The 23,888-nt window shown below is 36.1% G+C and overlaps 1 protein-coding gene across 6 annotated transcripts in view; it reads right to left on the bottom strand.

Moving 5' to 3' along the window:
• The window catches only part of adgrl3.1 (adhesion G protein-coupled receptor L3.1), a 136,874-nt gene that overhangs the window by 97,597 nt on the left and 15,389 nt on the right, over positions 1-23,888 (bottom strand). For all 6 annotated transcript variants that reach the window (XM_051123744.1, XM_051123833.1, XM_051123916.1 and 3 more), the window contains exons 2-3: positions 2,712-2,853; positions 796-1,009 (exon numbers count right to left, since the gene is read on the bottom strand). In XM_051123744.1, coding sequence (XP_050979701.1) covers positions 796-1,009; positions 2,712-2,829 — 332 coding nt within the window. In that variant the 5' untranslated portion in view covers positions 2,830-2,853. The remainder of the gene's footprint in view (positions 1-795; positions 1,010-2,711; positions 2,854-23,888) is intronic.

The following is a 23,888-nucleotide window of genomic DNA, read 5'->3' as shown; positions in this document are numbered from 1 at the left end:
ATAATAAATAATATAAATTATATTATTTTTTTTAATTAATAAGCAGTGTGACAAGATTAATCAAAATTCACAGATACAGTTCAATTCAATGAAACTAAAACTTGATTTAATTTCATATAAATGTGACTAATCCAGTGTGAATGGGCAAACCAATACACAGTTTATTGTAGCAATTCTGTCTTGAATTACTCACCCTCATGTCGTTTCAAAGCCGTAAGGCCTTCAAAACACAAATGAAGATTTTTTTTTATGAAATCCAAGAGTTTTCTGACCTTCCATAGACAGCAATGCAACAATCACGTACCAAGGACATCGTTAAAATAGTTCATGCGGTTCAACCTTAATTTTATGAAGCTACAAGAATACTGTTTGTGCGCAAAGAAAACAAAATAACGACTTCTTCCTTCGCCGTGAGTTCAGTATCAGAAAGCTCTTTTTCTTCTTTAAGAAACCATTCGTGTACCAAAGAACGAAGGTCTTACAGGTTTGGACCGACACGAGGGTGAGTACTTAATAACAGAATTTTAATTTTAGAGTGAATTTATTTTCTGTGACTGGCTACACGCAAATAAAAATACACATAATTTTTTACATATTCCAAAGAAACATTTTTATTCTAATAGGTTTATAATTTCACCAAACATTGCGAACACAAATGGTCCTCCGTGATGGAATGACTCATTTAGCTGCAGTGTGTACGTAGCCATACACTAACACACACACACAAACACGCACATATTAACACAACCTGTGAGACAACAATAGAGTACAAAGCATGTGAATGTTTCTCTGTACCTGAGGCCCATAATCTTGTAGGCATCAGGCAGATAGCAGCGAGTGTTCTCCATTTGAGCGGGGTCCGAGTCACAGATCTTGTCATCTGTGCGCCCGTAATTGGCGCTCTCGATCATAATGACATCGGTGCCCGGGCAGCGCAGTTCGATAGGATAACCCTCACATGACAGCTCTCGACGCACCACAGCCATCGGCACTGGAGCACGACTTAAAACTGCAAAAGAAACAGACAGAGAGAGAGAAATATTACGTTGAACAAACTACGAAACAAATTTAAACACAACATCTTTCATCTTTCATTCACACACTCTCTCTCTCAAACATAAAATAATCCAGTTTAGTAGTGTGTTAGAAAGACGGCATGTAGTTATTGTGAGGAGAACTATTCTTCATTATACAATAGAAAGATCTCATATGTGCACCCCAAAGTCACATCTATCTAGTTATCATGTCCTCAGTAATAACCTTTCTTTAAATTACACACACACGCAGACACTTAAATCAAAAATTACATTCTTTACGCCACCCCTTTCCTGTTACCGTAGCAACACACTCCTTGCCCCGCATGACGTATAGCCATAGACAAACACCAACACAATAAACTGCGTTCTAATGCGTACACAGGCACAGACAGACAGAAACAGACACACTCACACACTCGCTCTTATGAAATTAATCTCAGGGATGTGAATGACACTTGACTGTGTGCACGATTTAATTTCATATTCTGCTGCTGCCTCCAATTAGCATACATACTGACAGCAGAGACGCCACATCATCATCCAATCAGGATCCAGGATTTAACCGTCGCCATCGCAATCGTTTCCATTGAGATTTAACAACACACACATGCACGCACATACTCACATAAGAGCCATTCTGCTTCTAAAAGAAAGCAAAGGCCAGCAGAAATGACTGTGCACGAGTGTGTGGGCAGGGCGGATGTATAGAAGTGAAATGGCTTATGGCTATAATGTAGGTTATTGGTTTAAATAGAATTGAGTGGAGGCAGGAAGGCTGCTGTCGAGGTGGAACTGTGTTTTAGCGCCCTTGAGACTGGTGGAAGGTGAGTGCCAGGGAAAAGAGGCAATCGATGACAGTGAGAAAAAAAGGAGAGTGGCTGAATGAAAGTGTGCGTTGCAGAGATACAGAGAACGTCGATGAGGGAGCGCTTGTGTCTTGATGTTTTTAAACCGTTCCCCCAATGGCCAATCCCCCAGTGTCCTCTGAGCTCAAACGGTTACGCTAAAGGTCCCCTTGAGGGACCGACTGGCGCACACGGGGTCGCGCTCACATGTGGCGCACACACACGAAGCGTCTAGACGTCTGCATCTATGCTTATTGATCTGTCAGATCCCCTTACATCTGCACTCTATCTCACGCACTTTTAACAGGTTCACACACAATTTTTATAGTTATGGATCGGGCCATAAAATGGCTCGTTCACTGGAAAATAATCCAGCTATATTTCATATTTCACTATGGTGTTTGGCAAAAAGCAGCCATCTATTAAAAGGCTTTGGAGTTGTTTTTGTTTGTGTGTTTCGAATTTCTCTCCCCCATATGCGTGCGAGCGCGTTTCTGCGTATGTGTGAATGTTTTGATCATAACGGATGTGCAGTGGTTGTGAAATTCAGTGATTGCTCATGAATCATTTATTGCTGCGAGAGGAGATGTCTCAATTAATAGTTTCCAAAACTTTTAATAAGACGCAAAAACTTTGTGGAATTTTCACTGAAGATTTGAGAGCTGCGCGCTTCGCTCTCATTTGGCTCGTCTTCATCTGACAGTCTGCACTTCAAGGTTGGGGGCCAACTAATCAAATAAAAGCAGTAAGACATCTCATTTATCCATCTCGGCGAAAACAACACAACAAGGAAATAATTGGCTTTTGTGTGTGTGTGTGTGCGTATTACCGAGCGTGGCGGGTGTGAAGAGGGCGAAGAAGAAAAGTAGGCGTGTGGACCACATGACCGCCGATGACCCTGATGACCTCTGCACTGACTCGCTGAAGATGCGTCTCACATTAGCCATGGAGTTCCTCTCTGACGCGCACACCTAAAGCAGGAAGGACAAACACAGAGCAAGCGAAGAGAATGTTAATGTTACAGCTAAAGGTCACTTTTGTTGCACACAGTGTTACGATTCAAAAACAACAGGAAATCAAAAACGACGCTGTTTATTTTCTCATTAAATGTCGCTGGGGTGCTTGCGCAAGATGCATCCTTGCACATTAGTCAAAAATATATTTATTTCCATAATCAAACAGTAATAACTTACTTTTTTCCCAAACCAACTGAGTACATTCAGAACAGGATGTGTTCTTGTACTCAAAGACAGCTAGAAAACAGAACGCAAAGATCTCCAGTAACATCAAGGATGACCTACTTTTGACTTCATATGCGGCGCTCGTGGTCCGAAATACTTCTAGTTGCATGTGTGCGTAGTCCAACAATCAAAAATACTACAGATAAACACAAAAACCGCCGACAAAAGACTATGGAATACATTTTGTGTGACATGTTAAATGAGTTGTGAATGCTGTCTTTAACCGTGAGATGTTTTTTTAAGGTTAGTTAAGCATAATATTTTTCATTAATAACAAATCAGCTCAAAAGCAGAGAAAATGATACAGCTGAACCCAGATGTAATGATCTGTCATATCTCTTGACAACCTAGCTGGTCTCTGAATCATGTCTGTGTAATGAAGTCGATGACAGTGAAAAACAAATCCATAATATTTAATAGAGATTATTGATTGTTGTGTGTGTGTTTGACCATGCAAGCAGTTAATCATTTGACAAAAAAAGAATGAGCGTGTAGGTGTTTCCTTTAACTTCAGGCACTTTTATGCTCCTAGAGTTAGAAAGTAGTTTAACTTTTCAAGATTTAAACTTGTTTATATAAAAGTCGCATTCAAAGTGTCTTGAAATTGAATCATTTGTTTCAGCTAATATTTAAATGCTTTATATCCATACCAGTTTTGTTTCATTCTTGTTGTAGACGTTCAATCTTAAAGTAGAAGTCCACTTCCAGAACAACAATTTACAGATAATGTACTCACCCTTTTGTCATCCAAGATGTTCATGTCTTTTTTTCTTCAGTCGTAAAGAAATTATGTTTTTTGAGGAAAACATTTTAGCATTTTTCTCCATATAATGGACTGATGTGGTGCCCAGAGTTTGAACTTCCAAAATGCAGTTTAAATGCGGCGCCAAATGCGGTTGTAAACGATCCCAGCCGAGGAAGAAGGGTCTTATCTAGTGAAATGATTGGTTATTTTCATTAAAAAAAAAACTTTTTAATCTCAAACGTTCGTCTTCTCTTGCTCTCCCTGTATTCTGGTTCAAGACAGTTAGGGTATGTCGAAAAACTCTGATCGTATTTTTTCCATCAACTTCAAAAATCATTTCAAAATCATCCTACATCGCTGCGGAAGTAGCAACCCAGTCTTTGCAAAGTGAACATGCAAAGAAGATCAAACACCCTCAACAAGAAAGGTAAAACAGCAATATAGGACGATTTTGAAGTTGAGGGAGAACATGAGATGGGAGTTTTTCAACATACCCTAACTGTCATGAACCGGAAAAAAACAGAGGTCGGGAAGAGCAAGACAAAACGAGCGTTTGACATTAAAAAGTATATAAATTGTATTATTTTTCTGAAGATAACCGATCGTTTCACTAGATAAGACCCTTCTTCCTCAGCTGGGATCCTTTACAACTGCATTTCGGATCATTTGATGGGATGTTTTCCTCAAAAAACAATTTCTTTACGACTGAAGAAAGAAAGACATGAACATTTTGGATGACAAGGGGGTGAGTACATTATCTGTAAATTGTTGTTCTGGAAGTGGTCACACTTTATTTTAAGATCCAATTCTCCCTATCAACAAACCATTAACTACCACTTTTGCCTCAATAAACTAATTTGCTGCTTATTAATAGTTAGTAAGGTAGTTGTCAACTTTAGGTATTAGTTAGGATTAGGGATGTAGAATAAAGTCATGCAGAATATATGCTTTGTCAGTACTAATAAACAGTCAATATGTTAATAATAGGCATGCAAGTAAGCAACTAGTTAATAGTGAGAATTGGTCCCTATACCAAAGTGTTAGCGAAATCTATTACAAAATATAAATGATGACCTAAACAGGAGGTAAATTAACTATTTAAACAATTATTGTGTAAGTAAATATCACTTGTACATCATTTCCAATCAGGCAAGTAAGCCTTAGCAACACAAAGGTGAAGAAAAGTTAAAAATAGGCACAGAGTGCTATGAAACAATATATAATTGAAATGTGTTGAAAACTACATACACTGTTAGAGATAATAAAAAGTTGAACGTCAAAAGTGTATTTCTAAACATCCACATATCCGAAAATGCCAGTAGCTATGCAATGTCTAACAGTAAAAACAGGGGCATGACAGCATAGGATGAAAATCCTGTGACAATACTCCTGAGAAGACACATGTGGTGCTCTGCTAATGCCTCCTACAACAGCTTAATGCATCTGTCCTCTTTCCCTCTCCCACACACACACACACAGATAGTTATATATGGCCTGCCTCCACTGAACATCTTTACCTTATTAAAAATAAAGCACTATACAGCCACTGTCTCATTAAACTTACATAAACACTCAACAATGCCACTCAGTCATTAGAAACACACAGTCGCACACTCTGTCTTCCTTCTTATGCACATAAACACACGTAGCTTAAACACTCTCTTTCTTTGTCTGAGTGATTGATGGCTGCTTAACTAAAGTGAACAGGAGGGTTTCGAGCAGATGTCCCACATTATAAACAGGAACATATGGAAATATGGCCCCGGTACCAGTAAAGAGCATGTGTGTGTGTGATCAAATGACCATGTAATCATTTTACCAGCAAAGTCCCGGTCAAATTAGTGTGTGTCTTAGATCTATGACTATCAACTACACAGCAAGGAATTTTGTGTTTATGGTAAACAGTCAGTCTGGCAGTCAATCATGTGTACCATATATGCACAAATGCGAGTATGTCTGTGACAAGTACTTTGATACTAAAAAAATAAAAAAATAACACACATAATTACTAGTCCACTTTACTTTAAATAATGATGCTTGGTTGAATAGTTTACAGCAGTCAGTTTTCATGATTCTTCTACAATAATGGTTCACCCAAAAATGACAAATGACATCAGTTATCCGCCCTCATGTTGTTTTAAACCTTTAGGACTTCTGTGGTAAACTAAAAACGTATTTTGAAAAATGCCTCAGTTTTTCACGCTATTACGTTTCTTCTTATGTAAGCCTGTTTCCACCACTGAATAAAAACCAAAAAAGGCAATTTGATTTTTTATTTCACAGTTGAGAGATATAAAAAGTTTATGTCTTGCAATTCTGAGAAATAGTCGCAATTCTGAGAACTGCAAAAATAAGTCACAATTGTTTTTATCTCGCAATTCTGACTTTATTTCTCGCAATTTTGAGCTTATATCAAGCAATTCTGAGGAAAAAAAGTCTAGTTTATATTTTATATTTTGCAATTCTGACTTTTTAACCCAGAATTGAATTTAGAATTTGAAAATCTGGCTTCATTTCTCAGAACTGCAAGTTTATATCTCACAATTCTGACTTTATAACTTGCAATTGTGAGTTTATATTGCAATTCTGGCTTCATTTCTCAGAACCGCAGGTTTATATTTTACAATTCTGACTTTATAACTATAATTCTGAGAAAAAAAGTCAGAACTGTGAGAGAAATAGTTGCAATAAGTTTTTTTTACTTTTTATTCAGTGGTGGAAACCGGTTTCCGCAGCTTTTTATCTTTATTCTTTATTCGGACTTTATTTCTCGCAATTGTGAGTTTATATCACACAATTCTGAGAAAAAAGTCATAACTGTGAGTTTATATTTTGCAATTCTGGCTTCATTTCTCAGAATTGCGAGTTTATATCTTACAAATTCTGAGGAAAAAAGTCAGAATTGTGAGATAAAAAGTCGCAATAACCTTTTTTTTTTTTTTATTCAGTGGCAGAAAGTGGCTTCCATAGCTTTTTGCACATTTCATGGCAGTTTCAAAGTAAAATGTCCAGTGAGTGGCGCTAAAAAGCACATTTAAATTTCCCTGCAGTTTGGAAATAAAATGTCGCGTACCGCCTAAACCCTAAAACTAACGTTTTTCTGAAGCAACCTGCTATTTTACCTTGTTTCTACATGGTTTTGAGCTCTAAAAAAAGTGAATGGGGTTCAGTGCTGTTTTGGAAAAAAAAAAAGACTGTTGAAAATTTCTCTTTTCAGTTCCACAAAAGAAACCAGCGTGTTTAAATGATCTTTTTTGGGTGAACTTTCTTTCTGAGTAGGTAATTTTGATTTTACACTGCAGAATATGTTCATGCTTCATGAGTCAGTTCCTCACTTATTTCATTGTTTAGCATGATCCATTTGACCATATGCTAATCTTAATCACTTAATGACCCAATTAGCTATTTCAGCATAACCAATGTGTGGCCACTCTAGTATGTATAATACTGATTAACCAGTGGGCATCTGAGGAAGACCGTCAGGGGTTCCACTATTCACTCATTAGCCTTTCAGTTCCTTAAAGAACACATGATGTGTGAGCAATCTGTAGTTGGCTGCAAGTCAATTTACCAATCATTGCACAGAACATTCATGCCAAGAGTAGCAGATACAAATTATGATAATCCAACATTGTTATTTTTGAAGATGACAAACTTCAACCATCATTTCTAAAGTTTGAATCTTTTGGAAGAATTTACAGAGTGGCAGGTGATACACATTAGGGATGTGCAAAAATACAGTAAAAAACAAAACAAAAAAAAACAAAGAAAGTAGTGAGTTGGTGTGACCAACTGAGAGTATAATTGTTCTTAAGTCTTAAAAACATTCTGTATAATTATAGCTGATTTCAAATTTTACCTGTCACAGATAGGACAAGTTTCTTTGGAGGTGTTTACATAAGTAACTGTGATGATTATCTTGCATTTAAAAACAGCTGGACAGAACAAGACAGAATGAGGGGGTCTTGAGATTAGGGTTTTTGTGGTTTTTTTGACAGGTTTTAATGTGACATGGCATCTTAAAAACACAATGCTCATACTGTGACACTAGACAAAGACTGTGTGTAACTGTAGTAGCGATGCATTAAACAGGAAGAATTAAAATATATAACTTCGCATAGTGTTTCACTATGCAAACTATCAGCCATTATTAGCATTTTTGGGTTAATATTTAATATTTTGTCAAATTCATTCAATATTCATAGTAAGTTCAAGAAGTTATTTTTATGTATGCTCTTATTTAGCAAGGATGCGTTAAACTGATCAAAAGTGACAAAGACAAAACATTCTATTAAATAAATGCTATTCTTTTTATCATTCCTCAAATGATCTTAAAATAAAAATGTATCATGATTTGTTTTCAATATTGCTAATAAAAAGAAATGTTTCTCTAGACTGATTTCTAAAAGTACATGTAACACTGAAAACTGAAGTAATGATGTGAAAATTCAGCTTTGCCATCACATTAAATTTAAAAATAATTTAAAACAGCACACAGTCTACAGTATTGCTATATTTTTTAATAAATGCTGCCTTCATGAGCATAACAGATTTCTTTAGAAGAAATGTATATTTAGTTGTGCATGTTCATTTCCAACTGTGCATGTTCATGTTCATTTCCACTATTTTTATATTTAAATGTCTTTTTACTGTTCGAATAACTGTCATCATGGCAAATCTAAAACAAATATCCATTTTTCATACATTTTCACACAAAATAGCATAGATTATACTGCCAATTTATCAGTCAGGCCTAATTATTGGTTTACAGTCAAACCAATATTTATTCAGACACCTTCAACATTTCTCACCTTCAACATTTTCACTATAGTTTAGAAAGTGGTAATAAAATATGACTAGAACTCAGAGTTAAACTGTGTTAGCACAAATTCATCTTGATAATGTCAGATAACATTGATTTGAAAGGTATGTAATGGATTCCAATTAACCAAAAATTCAGACAACTGTTAGTATGAAAATATTTACACAACTATCAATACTTTGTTGACCAATTACCAAGCAATGCTTAATTTTGTTCAGTCTGTGGTGTAAAAAATTTACATTAGCAATTAAAGAAAAACCACATGCACAAACAAAACATGGTCTGGTCAAAGGGTCTGAATAATATTTGGGTATAATATGTCACAGTTTACTTTATTTTGCTGTCTTCACTTACATAATTAACTATAGTGTCCTGCACCCACTAGTAAAAAAAAATCAAAAATTATATCTGGTGTCTGAATAATTTTTCGTTTGACTGTATATCGCAGTAGTTCAGCACACTGTTGATTACATGCAAATTAAAGCACTGCTTCTAATAAGCTTAAAGATTAAAAAAAAAAAAAAAAAGTGCACATAAACTAGTCAACTAGTATATTTTTGGAAAATTAGACCATCGTGAATCATCTCAAAAGCACCCAGTCCGGAAGAGCACAAGGTTTGACCAACTTCCCCTTATTTTGCTCTTATACTTATCAGTTAGTGTTAGGAACAACATTGTTGATCCTACTTCATTATCTCACCATGACTGGGCAGATAAAGTATCTGAACACTGAATAGGTGGCGTTGGCGTGTAAATGTGGGCGGCCATGCATTAAAGTACACCTCCCTGTGTTGTCAGGCATTTTGTTGTCAGCTTATTTTTAATAACAGCATTTTTCTAGAGAGGCAGGACATTTTGAGGCGTAAATGTTACAGTGTTTTTATAGTTTCCATCACTCTTTAAAACTTAACAAACATGTTTTGAATTAAAAGTACGCTTGGGTTGTCTCTCTTTAAATTATATGCCACTTGGTGTGATGAGTTGTTATTTAAAGTGACGCCAAATTTCAAGTGTAGCTGAAGTGTTTGAATACTTTTGGGGCCACTGTAGATGGATCCATATTTGATAGAAACTGACAAGTAAAGTCAGCCAATTTCCAAGTTCATTTCCTGCAGTCATGAACTTACTCTAAGAGTGCGGTAGACTGCGTTACTGTACGTGCTGATATGCAATCCCTCCCCCAACACACACGCTTGCTGTCACTCCCGTTCTCACTCAGATAATCTATAATGCCATATGGCAGTTTTTGACTCGATTGTGCTGCGGGGGTGCCGTACATACTTGGTAGAGTTTGGCTATAATTTATGGCACAAAAATGCTTGCATGCCTCAGTCTCATTCTGGCAATTTCTGTCTGGCATGGCATGACCTTACGAGCTCCCATCAACCCCTGCAGCTCTGTGTGTCCAGTAATGAGAGCAGAAACCTCACTCTCTCTCTCTCTCTTTCTAAATGAGAGTTTGCCTGAACCCTCAAATCAGGGATTCTCACAATAATGACACACAATTAGAAAGACACGACCATGTATCCCCCCACCATCTCGCTCTCCCCATTCCTCCCTGTGTCTCTTTCTATCTCAATCACTCTATCTCTCCCCATATCTCCTATTTTTATGCCTCACATTCCTCCTCATGCATTTTTGGTGGCATGCAGAGAGGGGAAAAAAAGAACTGACCTCTTTTTTATGTTTCCCTCCTCACAATAAGGGAACAAATACGTTTCCATGCTGCGTGGTTGATGGACATTTTGTTAAAAACATACTGATTTCACTAGGAATTGCAAATGAGGATATTTCTAATAATATTCTCTCATTATTTTAGTCCATCCACTGACATTCCACACTACCAAGATTCTAAATGTTCATAAAGACATTGTAAATGTAATCCAAATGAATGAGTGGTTTAATACTATATGTTCTGAGGTGTTAATTTGGCCTTTTATTCACACATAACACATATAGAATAGAACACATCAAATATGGTGAAAAGAAGCTCAACTGTACTTGCTTGACACTGGTGAACTAAACTCACTGGCTTTGCACGTCTTTGTTTCATGTTTCGAAAATGTTGGTAATAAAACACTAATAATTTAGAGACCTTTAACATGTAATCTTTTGTAATTTTCAATCTCAATTTTCAAAAATCCTGCAAAAATACCATGTGGCGCATTGTACGGATGAGAATCCATGAAACAAATTATTAGACCGTTTTGCAAGGCTGTATGATATATAAAACCTATTTAAAAATCACAGTAATCCATCATGCTATTGTGAATTTGCAAATGCTACGATTCCATTAAATAAATACACTTAAATGTGAATTAAGATTAAAATTAAATGTGATGCAGGTTTACATGTTTGGAGCGTCTCAAACTACATCTCTGCATATTGCTGTGAGTCTGAGTTTTTTATAACGTTCATCTTGGAACGCACCGTGTGTCGTTTCATTAGATTTGTAAGGTAAAGTGATAAACCTAGCAGGCATTTGATATAATGCACACTGTACATTAGTTCTAATGTTAATACATGATGTATTTTAACAGTTTTGATCAATAAAACCATATGATTACTTGCGTTTGATACTTTATTTGAACGAAATATTATTCCCTCGTTGCTATGTATTTTAAGTAATTTTAAAGGCTATTGTTCGTGCAGGTCTATTTGTATTACCACAAAAAATTTACTAGAATTATCTGATTAATCAATTTATCAACAGAATTATCAACCGATTACTCAATTACCAAAATAATTATTAGTGAGAGCCTACTGTGATGCCTAAATTCACTTGTAGAATAAAAAAAAATACAAAATTGCTTTAGCTTTTATGTATTTGGACAAAATAGCATAGAATTGTAATACTTGCCATTTATTATCATTTAACTAACATTAAAATAATTATCAATTCATAAGTATGGACCAGAATTCTAATATCTCTGTATCTCTACTTTTTTTCTAATTCTGGATGTTTGGTCTGGAGTCTACTGTTTGTTTCTGAATGCCCTTCAGCAACTGCCCTTTAGTTTAAAGGAGAAACTGAGGTTTAAAAGACTTCTTACAACTAAACACCTTGCTGTTTGTGGTGTTTGACTGAGAATTCAGAGCAGGAACTCAAAGGGGTTGTGTGGTTCACATCCCCCTCGAGTTAACAACATTTGTAGCTCACGCAGGATAGTTCAAATTGTCCTGCACGGTTGGGACGGTTCGGCTCATTTACTGTAGTTTCAGCCAGAGGGTCTCTGGTTTGGCATCTCATTGCCAATACCAAGTCATGACAGAGCCAGCGAATGAGCCAATCAAATTTCAGCTGGCCCCACCCCTAAGCCCCACCCATTCTCTCTCTCTGTCTCTCACTAAAGAACAGAAAAACTTTAAAGGGAGTTTTTGATTTATAATGATGGTGCGGGTGACTTTTTGCTCTGATAGAGGGCATGTTTATGAAACTCTTTCTGTGCCTCAAAGAGGCATAAATCTTTATTCATTTTCCCCATGTTTCAATAATTCAGAATTCAGCATGCTGAAATCACTATTAATCTGGAAGGCACACACATACGCGTACACGCTGAGTGCGCTGGGTTGAGTTCCTTTAGCCTTTTCTCATAATAGATTCTGTGTCTGTCTCTGGCTCACTCTTCATACTGCCAATACGACTGAGTCTCTCTGATTTATCTTTTATTATGTCCCACAATCTACTTCTAAAGCACTCCGGTCTCTCTCGCTCCCTCTCTTTCTTACACACACACAAAAGCCACATTCATATGCCTACAGATTCTGGCAGTTTCTCATACACACACATGCACAAACATAAAATAACAAACCGAATCACTGATAAAAGACTATGACAACGTTTGTGCATAAAAATACAAGCACTTATACAATCTTGCATGAATACATAATGTACACGCTGTACAGACAATGCAAAAGAAATATAAGGAACTTGATTCGTATGGAAAAACTGTAATTAAAATACTGCAACATAACAATTTTATAGCAATTTAGTGAGATGAGACATATTTACTTTAAAAGTGTTTGGCTTTGAGTGACTGAAGTGCATTCTTGTATTGGTAGTTTTTTTCCTCCCTGCAGCTTTACCCAGAATTCTGCTGCAGTGGTTCGTTTTTATTAAAACGAGGAGTTTTTGACTTTTTTTCTGTTTGTGAAGGTCACATTACTATGCCTTCACCGTTTTTATTTTTGCTTTTCAAATGCCTTTTATGCCGAACTCAAATGGTTTGACCCTTGTCCCTGATCCAGACTTTCAATCTTTAAAAAAACATAAAAGAAATCGAGCAATTAAAATGGTAAGACTAGAATATTATCATCTACACAAACCATTTCAATATTTATTGTGTGAAAACTAATTAACACTCATTACAACTCTTGTGGCGTGATTTTCTCAAGTTTTTCAGAAGGTGGTTTACAAGGCTGCCAAGAAAACAAAATTGTCAGCATATAATGGCATTTGTGAATAAACCAAAGAATAAATAAATGTAACTTCTGAGAAGTATATTTGGTTGTGTGACATTTCTTATTAATCTGTCACTTTATCAAATTATGCAAAATCAGTTTTCTAATTGTGTATTTCAAATGCATAAAATGCTGGCTATGAAGTAAGGCAATTTCCACCACAATGTAATTTTTAAAATGTCAATATTAAAATGTAATTTCCACCACCTAATGTTATTAAACAATACATTTCATGAATGTAAATCATTCATCCAACAATTCATTCCACAAAGAAAAATGCTGGATGAAGCTATAGTTTTGTCCTTTTATTTTTCATTTTGTTTTTATCAGATATCAAACACCCTTATTTGTGCACTCACTGTTGAAGTGCTTTGTCCTGATTTGCTGTCTGCTGGGTACTTCAGTGGGCAGAGTGGGGCACTGGCACAGTCCTGTCACTCCACATTCATCTAGAGTCAGCTACAGGCTAAACACTACTTCAGCCAATGGCTAACATGGATAGAATTGAATGTCTCCAGTGGGTGTATAGAGACGCAGGGGCTTGTACAGTAGTATTGTGGATAAATTCTAAAGGAATAGCACTGCTTCAGGTTTTGAAAAGCTTCAATCGCTATCTCAAGGCTAACGTGGATTAAAGCTATGGTTAGAAGAATAACTTTGCTAACATGGCCAAAGGTTAAGGTAGCATCGACTGCTTAGTGCCATGATAAAAGCCTTTAGAAAGTGATCTCTGATAGCTCATGTGAGACATTCAACTGGCTGTATTTAAGATGAACCAAGTGAATTTGTTTGTCAATCATTAATGAATACACAAACAATTTACACATAAATGTGCTTTAATTTAGTTTTATGAATATGCCTGATGTGTGCATTGTCATCTGGAAGTTGCTTTTTTAAAGAATTTTCTCATTTGCAGTGTTCCCTGATGATAAAACAACATTCAGCAGATGTTAATTTACAAATTCAGAACTGAAGTTCACTCCTGATTACCAGTTTTATTTACAGAAATTTATGCCTGGAACACAATGCTTATAATATAATATTACCATAACTGTACCACAGTACCACCTCTGATTCTTCTAAATGATGATTTCCAGTTACTACCCTGTGTTTTTCTGCCAACATGTGATCTAGCTCTCTAATTATGCAACACTAAAAGTGCTCAATATGCTCAGCCTGATTCAGCATGATGGAGCTGATAATTAAGGCCATTTCATTAATTATTCAAGATGAATATTCACTATTGTGGATTTGGGTGAAGTGGTGAAATATTTACGTGTTTTCTCCTCCAGTTCACTAATATTTTATGCCGGGACTAAATTTACACTGTATGACAGAGAGAGAAAGAGAGAGAGATAAAAGCTGGGTACGAAATCTGAAAAATGCTGTCTTCGCAGGCAGTATACAAGGGTAGGAAGGCAACCGTGTACTATGTCTATATCCAGTGCTCACGTAACATTCTGCCTACTCCATCTGGTCATTTCTGAGCAGAACAGTCCAAAATCACTAACTGTTCCCTATATAGGCAAGGCAAGGCACCATGTGGGATGCTGGAAGTTTATTCTTTATATAGCTCATTTTTCTATAATGCCTTCTGATTTACTGTGTACAGCTGATAATTTACACGTAGGTCAGACAGATTTTTTGTATTATATCATGCATGAAACCACAAAGTTGTAATGTATATACAGTATATGGGCAATTCTACAGAATTGATTCAAAGTCAAAGTTGGAAATGGCTTGAAAAAAAGTGTATTTTTCCACAAATTTTGTATGTATGCAAATTGTTTAATATCCAAGGCACACATTTCTAGTAGTTGTGCAGTTAATTCTCATACTGTATTTTCAGAAAGTTTTGGTATGTTTATCCTCCCCCCCAAATTTCACACTACCGAAACACTACATTGTAAATATATTTTTTGCTACTTTTTTTTAGAGGTAAATCAATAACAATTACATTTTTAAGTGTATTTCAAGTGTAATTTATGAGATTTTTTGCATTTTGAATCCAATTTTTCTTTTTGAAAGACAAAGTTGATCATACTGATTTCAAAGTTAAGGATTCATTAGTTTTAATATACATTGAACCAAAAAATATGAAAACATCTTAGTTGATAATTCAGTATATTTTATTTTTGACAGAACATCGTTTAGGTTACGTACATAACCCTCGTTCCCTTCAGTCGTTTCACTACGACGTTACATCCCCTATGTAACGTCGTAGTGAAACGACTGAAGGGGAACGTCTAGGTTACGTACGTAACCCTCGTTCCCTGAAGGAGGGAACGGAGACGTTACATAGGGGATGTAACGTCGTAGTGAAACGACTGAAGGGGAACCCATGTTTCGGTAGTGACTGCACAATTTCGGTAGTGACGCTAATGTTTTGGTTGCGACCACACATTACAGAATTTTAAATTGCATACTAAAACATACTAAAATACAAAAACTTTGCATAACTGTACTAAAATTTTGTTAATTTCCCCCAAATATGAGGATTATGTGTTCCCTTTTGTCACTACCAAAACAATGATGACATAACTACATTCGATAGTGATGTTTCTTAAAGTTACACACAGATATTTTTGACTTTTGAACACATTTACCTTAAAATAATGGGGCATATCTATTTCCTAATCATAAATGTAGGGGTGTAGTTAAAATCAGGGCCAATGGACCGGCTGACAATGGACTTAAACACACTTTTTCGGTGGTGACATAACACTTTTTGTTCAAATAAAAATTCATAATTTACAAAGAAAATATAACAGAGAGATACTTTTAAAAACAACAATGGAAAAAAAATGTAAAATTAAGTTGAAATTTAGGGGTTAGAGTTTGGGAGAGGCACCTGCCAATTAAAAGTACTCAATAAATGATGGTTTTATATATATTAAGCTTACTAATATTTTAAATATTATTGTGGGTTTTAAGAGATAATAAAAGGATATTAGTAAACATCTAAGATTTGAATACTTTAAATGCTTTTTAAATGTCTTAAATGCTTTTAAATGTGTTTTTTGGTTGTGGGACAGCAGTTTGGACCAATTCTGTAGAATGGCCCATATATATATATATATATATTTTTTTTTTTTTTTTTTTGCATTATATCATTCATGAAGCCACAAAAATGTTAAATTATGTATGTAAAGTATTACTGCAAAGTGACAAGATTATTATCATCATCATTATTCATATTCAGATCAGTTCCTGAATTCTGAATTTTTTTGTTCACTACATCTACATGTAGTGCACTTGGCGGCATTTGCCATATAAACAAGTGAGCGAGTGAGCGATTTCAGACCGAGCATGGATATTTCACAATAATTCACAGCCAATGATATCCCACAATACTGTGTGCGGAATGGTGGTTAATGGAAAAATCTGGAAATAGCCTCATAAAATTGGTTTTTGAAGGAATGGATAAAAGGAGTACATAAAATGTAGAAATGTTCATTATTATAATGAAATAAAGTTAAGTTGGCTTTGAAGTTGGTAAGAAACCCTGCATGCCTTCATACACCAGCATTGCCTGTTTCCTATTTCCCTCATTTGTGTCGCTTTGGATATAAGCGTCTGCTAAATGATTAAATGTAAATGTAATGTAAATAAAGTCATTGACAGACGGGCCTGCGAGCCAAATACGTAGCCTTTCAAAGTTTAGAGCATCATATATTTGCTGAGAGCAAAGAAAAGCTCTAAAGTAAAGGCTGTGCAGAAAACCCCTATATGGAGATGTTTTGGGCGTGTTTTATGCAAATGAATAACCTCAGGCACACAAACGCTCATTCAGAATCCCACAAATTCATTAACATCAGAACAAGGTTAAGAACAAATTCATGTGCATACGCACATGTTGTGAATTAGCTGGAAATGCTTTGGGAGAGGTTCTCGATTGTGTATAAATACAAATAATCCACTCAATTATTAGTGAATGAGACCAAATGTCTTTGTACTCTTTTAATCTAGAGCTGCGAGTATCTATAATACAAACACTCGTCAACTCGACAGTCAGTTTTTAGCTGTGCCGCAATTGAAAGGCTGCATCTTTGGAAGGCTGCATTCCAAGACCGAATGTGCCACATTCTGCTGTCCAATTTCAAAGGTTCCTTCAAATGTGGCCATCATTTCCCAGACCGCAAAAGATACAACAAATGGATCCTTTGCAGCCAAGACTATCCCAAGATTCATTGCGCGCTGGTGATAGGATTTTTTGTTTGGTTTTTTTTTAAAAGAAAATGCTGGATTACACTTAAATGTAAGTTTTGGGTTTCAACTTACTTGAATATCTAACAATACAAATGTTAAAAAATAAACTCTTTAAAGTGGTTCAAATGTTGTTATAGGATACAACGGGACTAAAGGTGCCCCTGGGTAAAATGCGCCTTTGATATTATTTTCCTCTAAACTAGATGGCAGAAAAACGTGGTGTAGCACTTCTCAAAACATCCGCTTTTCAAAATGCACATACAAATTTAGTTGATGCTTGACACGACTGCGGGCAGAAGCGCAAAGTCGATTTTGTGCTTACTTGATCTAACAATCTTGAATATATCTTGAGACAAAGGTCTTCTTAATGATTTTCAGTTTTAAAAAGCACCCCCGCTGTTGGGTGTAAATGGCACAATAATTAACATGATAATTAATAAAAGGCTGACTTTTCCATTTGTTGATATGACATTGTTAGATTCAGATGGTAAATATCATATATTATGTTGGGTGTCCATCTTAGTCACCATGTTTAGAATGAAACCATCATGTGTAAAAACATTATATCATATCATATAATACAATATCATTTGTTGTTACTACTATACTATATTCAATTACTATGGGATCTCCTTCAATGCTTTCAGAATCTTTACATTTTAAAATGATTTTGTTTCTGTATTGTAAAATATATGTTTTATATTAACATATTTTAATGAGAGTATATATATTGGACAAAAAAATATATATTTTATTTATCAAAATAAGCAGAAAATAGTACCCCTATGTTTTGGGTAAAAGCGTTGCCACCCATACATTTATAAGATTTTAAATCAAAATGAACAAACTGTATGATTTATTTTCAGACATAATCTGTTGCTCCATAAATGTTCAGTACAAACATTTTTCTGCAATCATACACTTTGGGCACAGTGAAAAGCAATTTTTTTCTTAGCGTGTGCCTTTAGCCCCAGTGTACCCTATATTTTACTAACATGCAATTTTATAGATAGTTCACATTGCTATTTTTTATTGTTATTCACCCTTTTTTCATTTTTTAGACTGTTAAATATAATTTTTTTTAAAAAGTCGCTGCTACCGCTTACCGATGTCAACTGTCACAGTCGCAAGGCGACAAGAGTAATTCTTCAGTAGTTTGCTGTTTTTCTGACTTTTCCATTTGTTTTTCGATTGCAAAACAACAGTGCGCAGTGTTGCCACCTTGTGGAAAAACTAATTAGTGGAAAAAATCAGTGTGCATATGCGAGCTACGTATGCTTAGAAAAATCTGGCTGTAAGTGTACAATGCCAATGTTGAAATTTAAAGGGGACTTCAGATGCCCATTTTCCACAAGTTGGTATGATTCTTTAGGGTCTTCATGAAATGTCATCATTCCTCATTGGTCATGTAAAACAACACTTTTTTACCTTGTCAACAACAGCTCTGTTCACAGCGACCCATTTCGGGGCATGTCTCTTTAAATAATATATGCTAATATATAATATATTTGCAAATATGCTAATACGAGACAGTCCATCAGCGACCATGGGCGGGGCCTGAGCAGTATAACATCATGCATATAAAGAGAAGAAATTGTTGAATTAGCACACAAAAAGTATTCTCAAAGGTTCAATTACAGTTGGACCACTAATGTCACATGGACTATTTTAACAATGTCATTACTACCGTTCTGGCCCCTGAAAATGGTTGTGTTGCTGTCTATGCAGTGTCAGAAAGCTCTCAGATTTTATGAAAAGTATCTTAATTTCTGTTTCGAAGATAAACGGAAGTCTTATTGGTTTGGAACAAGATGAAGGTGAGTAATTAATGACAGATTTTCATTTTTGGGCAAAGCCAAACATGCCGTAAAATATATAGAGATGCAGTGGAGAGGGTGACAGAGAAAGAAAGAAAACATCCTTTCAGGAACATGAATATACACTTTTTGCTCCTCCTGCAAGTGGGGCTGCACAGTGTCAAAAGTTGGGCAGCCTCCGTGCACCACTCACCCTCACACATACACAGCTCAAAGACCGTTAGAGCAAAAGCAGCATCCGTGTGATGAAATATTCAATGCTGCCGCTGTTTGAGTGTGCAGACAGAGCCCAATGCTACGCTAAATTATGCATCCCACATGCACACACATACACAATCACTATCCTAGCACTTAACAAAGACATACTTTAAATACAAGTGGAAATCTGCAAGAGTTACTATGTAGGAGGGTGTGGTTGAACATATGGAAGACATAGCAGCCTATAAAACAGCATATGGTGCTTACAACAGGCATTATGGAGCTAGAGCTAGAGCTAGAGCTTTTGTTATCGAATGTGCTCTGTTTGTTTTACATACTCCCTCTGTTCATCTCTAATCAGGTTGTTTTTCTGTTGGTGAGCAGTTATTGTTAATAGTGTGTCGCTCCCTCCTGGAATTAAACAAGTCCAAATGCAGTTCTACCCAAGAGCCCTGCTACTAACAGCAAATACTCTCATAGTCCCTCAGCAGGGTATGTGTGTGTGTATGTGTGTGTGTTTAAGTGTGAACTTGACTTTATGTACTCCGTGTCAGAATGGATGTTTGTCTTGGAGAGCTCGACTCCAATTCTGCAGGGTTTCGCTTATCAACGGATGAAGACCTCTGAGAGTTAAGAAAAAAAATGGAGAAAAGGAAGCGAATTACCAAAGTATGACGCGTGCAAGTGGACACTGAAGATGGTTATACAATTAAACACTGCGACGCAGTCATGAGAAAGCACATTCAAACTCACGCACACACTCTATAGTCTGTCTCCACTTTTTGTGTCTCAAAGGAATGGCAGTCGCCCGGCCTCATTGTTTTGCCGGTGTGTGTGTGCGTGTATTGTTTTGGGCACAAAAGCTTCTGCACCCCTGGCAGTGACGACTAATGGAACACAATAGGACTACTTTAGCATTTAGCTCAGTGGCCTGTGAAGACAGAGGTCCTGACAGCCCGTGTGAGTGTGTATGTGTGTGTACGGAGAAGTTGGAAACACCTGCCACTCGTTTAATAGTGAAAGATGCATCCTGCCTTTCAAATGCCATTTTCTCACTCTGAAACACACATTTACTCAGTTTGCACTGGTTTGACAGCATAGCAAACAGCAAGTTATATAACTCAAATGTCAAATGATACACGCATCAGCACCATGCAGCAGAAAACTGTAAAAATGGTAACATGCAGCTATTATCTTAGGCAGCTATTTATAACCAATCTGATGCTAACAAATACACTTTAAGTGTAACCTAAATGACGTCAGGCTCATTTAGTTAATTTAGATGTTACCACATGAAGCATTTTTTATTATTTGATTTAAATAATTTTAGTGTTTCCATGTAATCTTTTATTATCTGTGAATTTGTATACAATTTTTACCTTTATAAAGATTGTTTCACTGTTAAAAGACTCTTTCCTATGCCAATTTAATGCAGAGACAACTAGAAGTAAACTGCTCATAGGCTGGTTTCTCTAAAGAGTGCCAACGCTGAGCCCTTTTCAAGGCTTTGAGACCTTCTCAAAACATGCCAATTATTGCCAATAGTGTGATGTTGAGATAGAACTCTTTATTTTATGAGAAAAACCTTCATCACAGGCCCCTCGGTTGAAATTGCGATCGTTTTTCCAAGGCCCCTCTTCGCATCTAGTCCAGTCCAGTCCAGAAAACAATCAATATCTGGAACTCAATAGTGGCGCAGAAATTACACACTTCACCTTTAAAGTCGACATGAAAGGGAAACTCACTATATCTATTATCTAAATTGATTTTATTGTGAACCGTTAATATAATTTTTCATTACATCATACTTTTTTAAATCAAAATGGCACCAGTCAATCTTCTGGTTAAGGGACAGATTATTCTCTAGTGACATATGATAGACTTCACCGATCATTTAGTTGGCTTAAAGGGATAGATCACCCAAAAATGAAAATTCTGTCTTTAATTACTCACCCTCATGTCGTTCCAAACCTGTAAAACCTTTGTTCATCTTTAGAATATAAATTAAGATATTTATAATAACATCTAAGAGCTATCTGATCCTCCATTGAGAGCAATTTAACTGAAATCTTGCAAGACCTTTAATTGTTGAGTAAAGTTGATATTTTTGTTTTCTTTGCACACAAGAAGTATTCTTGTAGCTTCGCTGGTTATTTATGGTTGAATTGATGTCACAGTCTATTTTAAAAGCGTCCTTACTACCTTTCTGGGCCTGGGAACATTTCAGTTACAATGCTATCTATGGATTGTCAGAAAACTCTTGGATTTCATCAAAAATATCTTAATTTGTGTTCTGAAAATGAACAAATGTCTTACAGGTTTGGAACAACATGAAGCTAACTAATTAATGGCAGAATAAATTTTTTGGATGAACTATCCCTTTAAACGAATCGCTTTCTTCGATCAAACTCAGATATATCTCCATCTAATTAACAACTGATGAACAGAACCAACACACTGCCCAACTGTGTTTTTTTTTTTTTTTTTTTTTTTTTTTTTTGATAATCTATTTCACTGATAAACATCACAATAAGGAAGAAAAGATCTGTTACTGCTTCTGTTACATCATGACTTCAAACCAAATTAATTTGATGCAGTTTATCAGATACAGAATTATTTCTGATCTGTTAAAATACAACTCTTAAATGGACAGTTCACACAAAAATGAAAATTCTAATTACTCACCCTCATGTTGTTTCAAACCCATAGACCTTCGTTCATCTTCGGAAACAAAAGTTAAGATATTTCTGATGAAATCTAAGAGCTCTCTGAGCCTCCATAGAAGCACGGGTCCTACTACGGTCAAGGCACAAAAACGTAGTTAAGGACGTCATTAAAATAGTCCAGGTGACATCAGTGCTTCAATCGGAGCTACAAGAATACTTTTTGTGCACAAAAAAATAAAAATAATGACTGTATTCAATGATTTCTTCTCTCCTGGGACAGTCTGCCGCCATTATTGAGAGTACCATGTTTCTGTGCCTTGACCGTGGTAGGACCCTTGCTGTCTATGGGTCAGAGAGCGCTCGGATTTCATCAAAAATGTCTTCATTTGTCTTCTGAAGTTGAACAACAGAATTTTCATTTTTGGGTGAACTATCCCTTTAAGTTTTCAACCTTGTTTCCTGGGGACCCATTATCCTGAAGGGTTTATACTACAACCCTAATCAAACACACCTGAAGCAGCCAATTGACACAAGGTCCTCAAGATTGCTTGGAAATACACAGGCAGGTGTGCTGAAGCAGTTTGGAAATAAACTTTCCCAGAGAGTGGGTCTCCAGGAGCAGGGTTGAAGCTATAGTTGGGATAAGGGATAAAATGCATTTCTAAAAGCATTGGTGCATTCAATTTCCACCATATTCTGTGAGATTCCAATCCAAAGGAAGCAAACATGTTCAGTTCAAAGGGCACTCCGAATGGCACAGGGAAAAGGGAACATTGATACATCCTTTTACAGGAAATGAAGGGAAATTTTTTTTCCCACCAGTCATTGTGCATCACTCCAGCATTTAAAGATGCTTGAGTAAAATAAACATAGTGAATTTAATGTGAGGCTCTGGTGTTATAGTACTCGGTTATTCTAGGGTATAAAGTGCGTGAGAGACAACAGTTACAATGCAACTATTGTATTACAGTTAAATGTATGGTAATTAGGGGTTCAAGCGCACAGAACGGCCAAGGATCAGCAATTTCCATGTAAAACTGATCATGCAGACCAGACTTGAAACTTGGAGAGACACCACCGACAACATCATCAAGGATCGCCCCAGTTGGCCTGACAGGGACAGTACAGTAATCGAAAGTACAGAATCATTCATAACTTCTAAACCATCAGTCGCAGGCTGAAGTGTCTTATGTCGTTGGAGCCCTTGGCAAAATTTTCAGGCATTTTGGATTTTTTGAAAAACCTACTTTTGCGAAATAGTCCTAGGTTTTTTGCCCGATCAGAACCAAACCAGTGTAGAAAGATTCTCTGGAGAGTATTAAGTAAGTCAATAATTATCAAAAAAAAGATGCAAAGGGACGCCAAAACATTCAAAAGGGGCAGGGTCACTATTAATAAAATGCCTATAACTCCTGAATAGAATGAGATATCTCCAGCAAACTGAGGTCACTTGACAAAAATTGCAGAGCTTGGTTACTTGGTAGTGCTATAAGAGGAAAAAAACTTAAAAAAAAAAAAAAAGTCTATAGCTATGCAACCATTTGTCATATCAACATGAAAATCACTAAGCACGAGAAGTGTCTATAAGGACATTTATTCTATCATATTATATGATAGAATTCTTCATTCCAGGCCACTGTAGCACCACTGCTGACAATCAAAATGTTTGTTAAAATGATTGAGAAGATGTAAAAAAAACTTTTGTGAACTAGTCCTAGGTTTTTTACTCAATCTGGAAAAAAACACTGCAGTACAATTCTCTGGACTCTCTACGTCAATAATTATCAAAAAATGTCGAAATTTGCCCTTTGGGAAGCTCAGTCGTTTAGAAAAGAGGCCTGTCCAAA

The sequence above is a fragment of the Labeo rohita genome, chromosome 1 (genome assembly GCF_022985175.1).
Source record: "Labeo rohita strain BAU-BD-2019 chromosome 1, IGBB_LRoh.1.0, whole genome shotgun sequence".
NCBI lineage: Eukaryota > Metazoa > Chordata > Actinopteri > Cypriniformes > Cyprinidae > Labeo > Labeo rohita.
The sequence above is the reverse complement of the archived record's forward strand: the minus strand, read 5'-3'. Positions and strand labels throughout refer to the sequence as shown.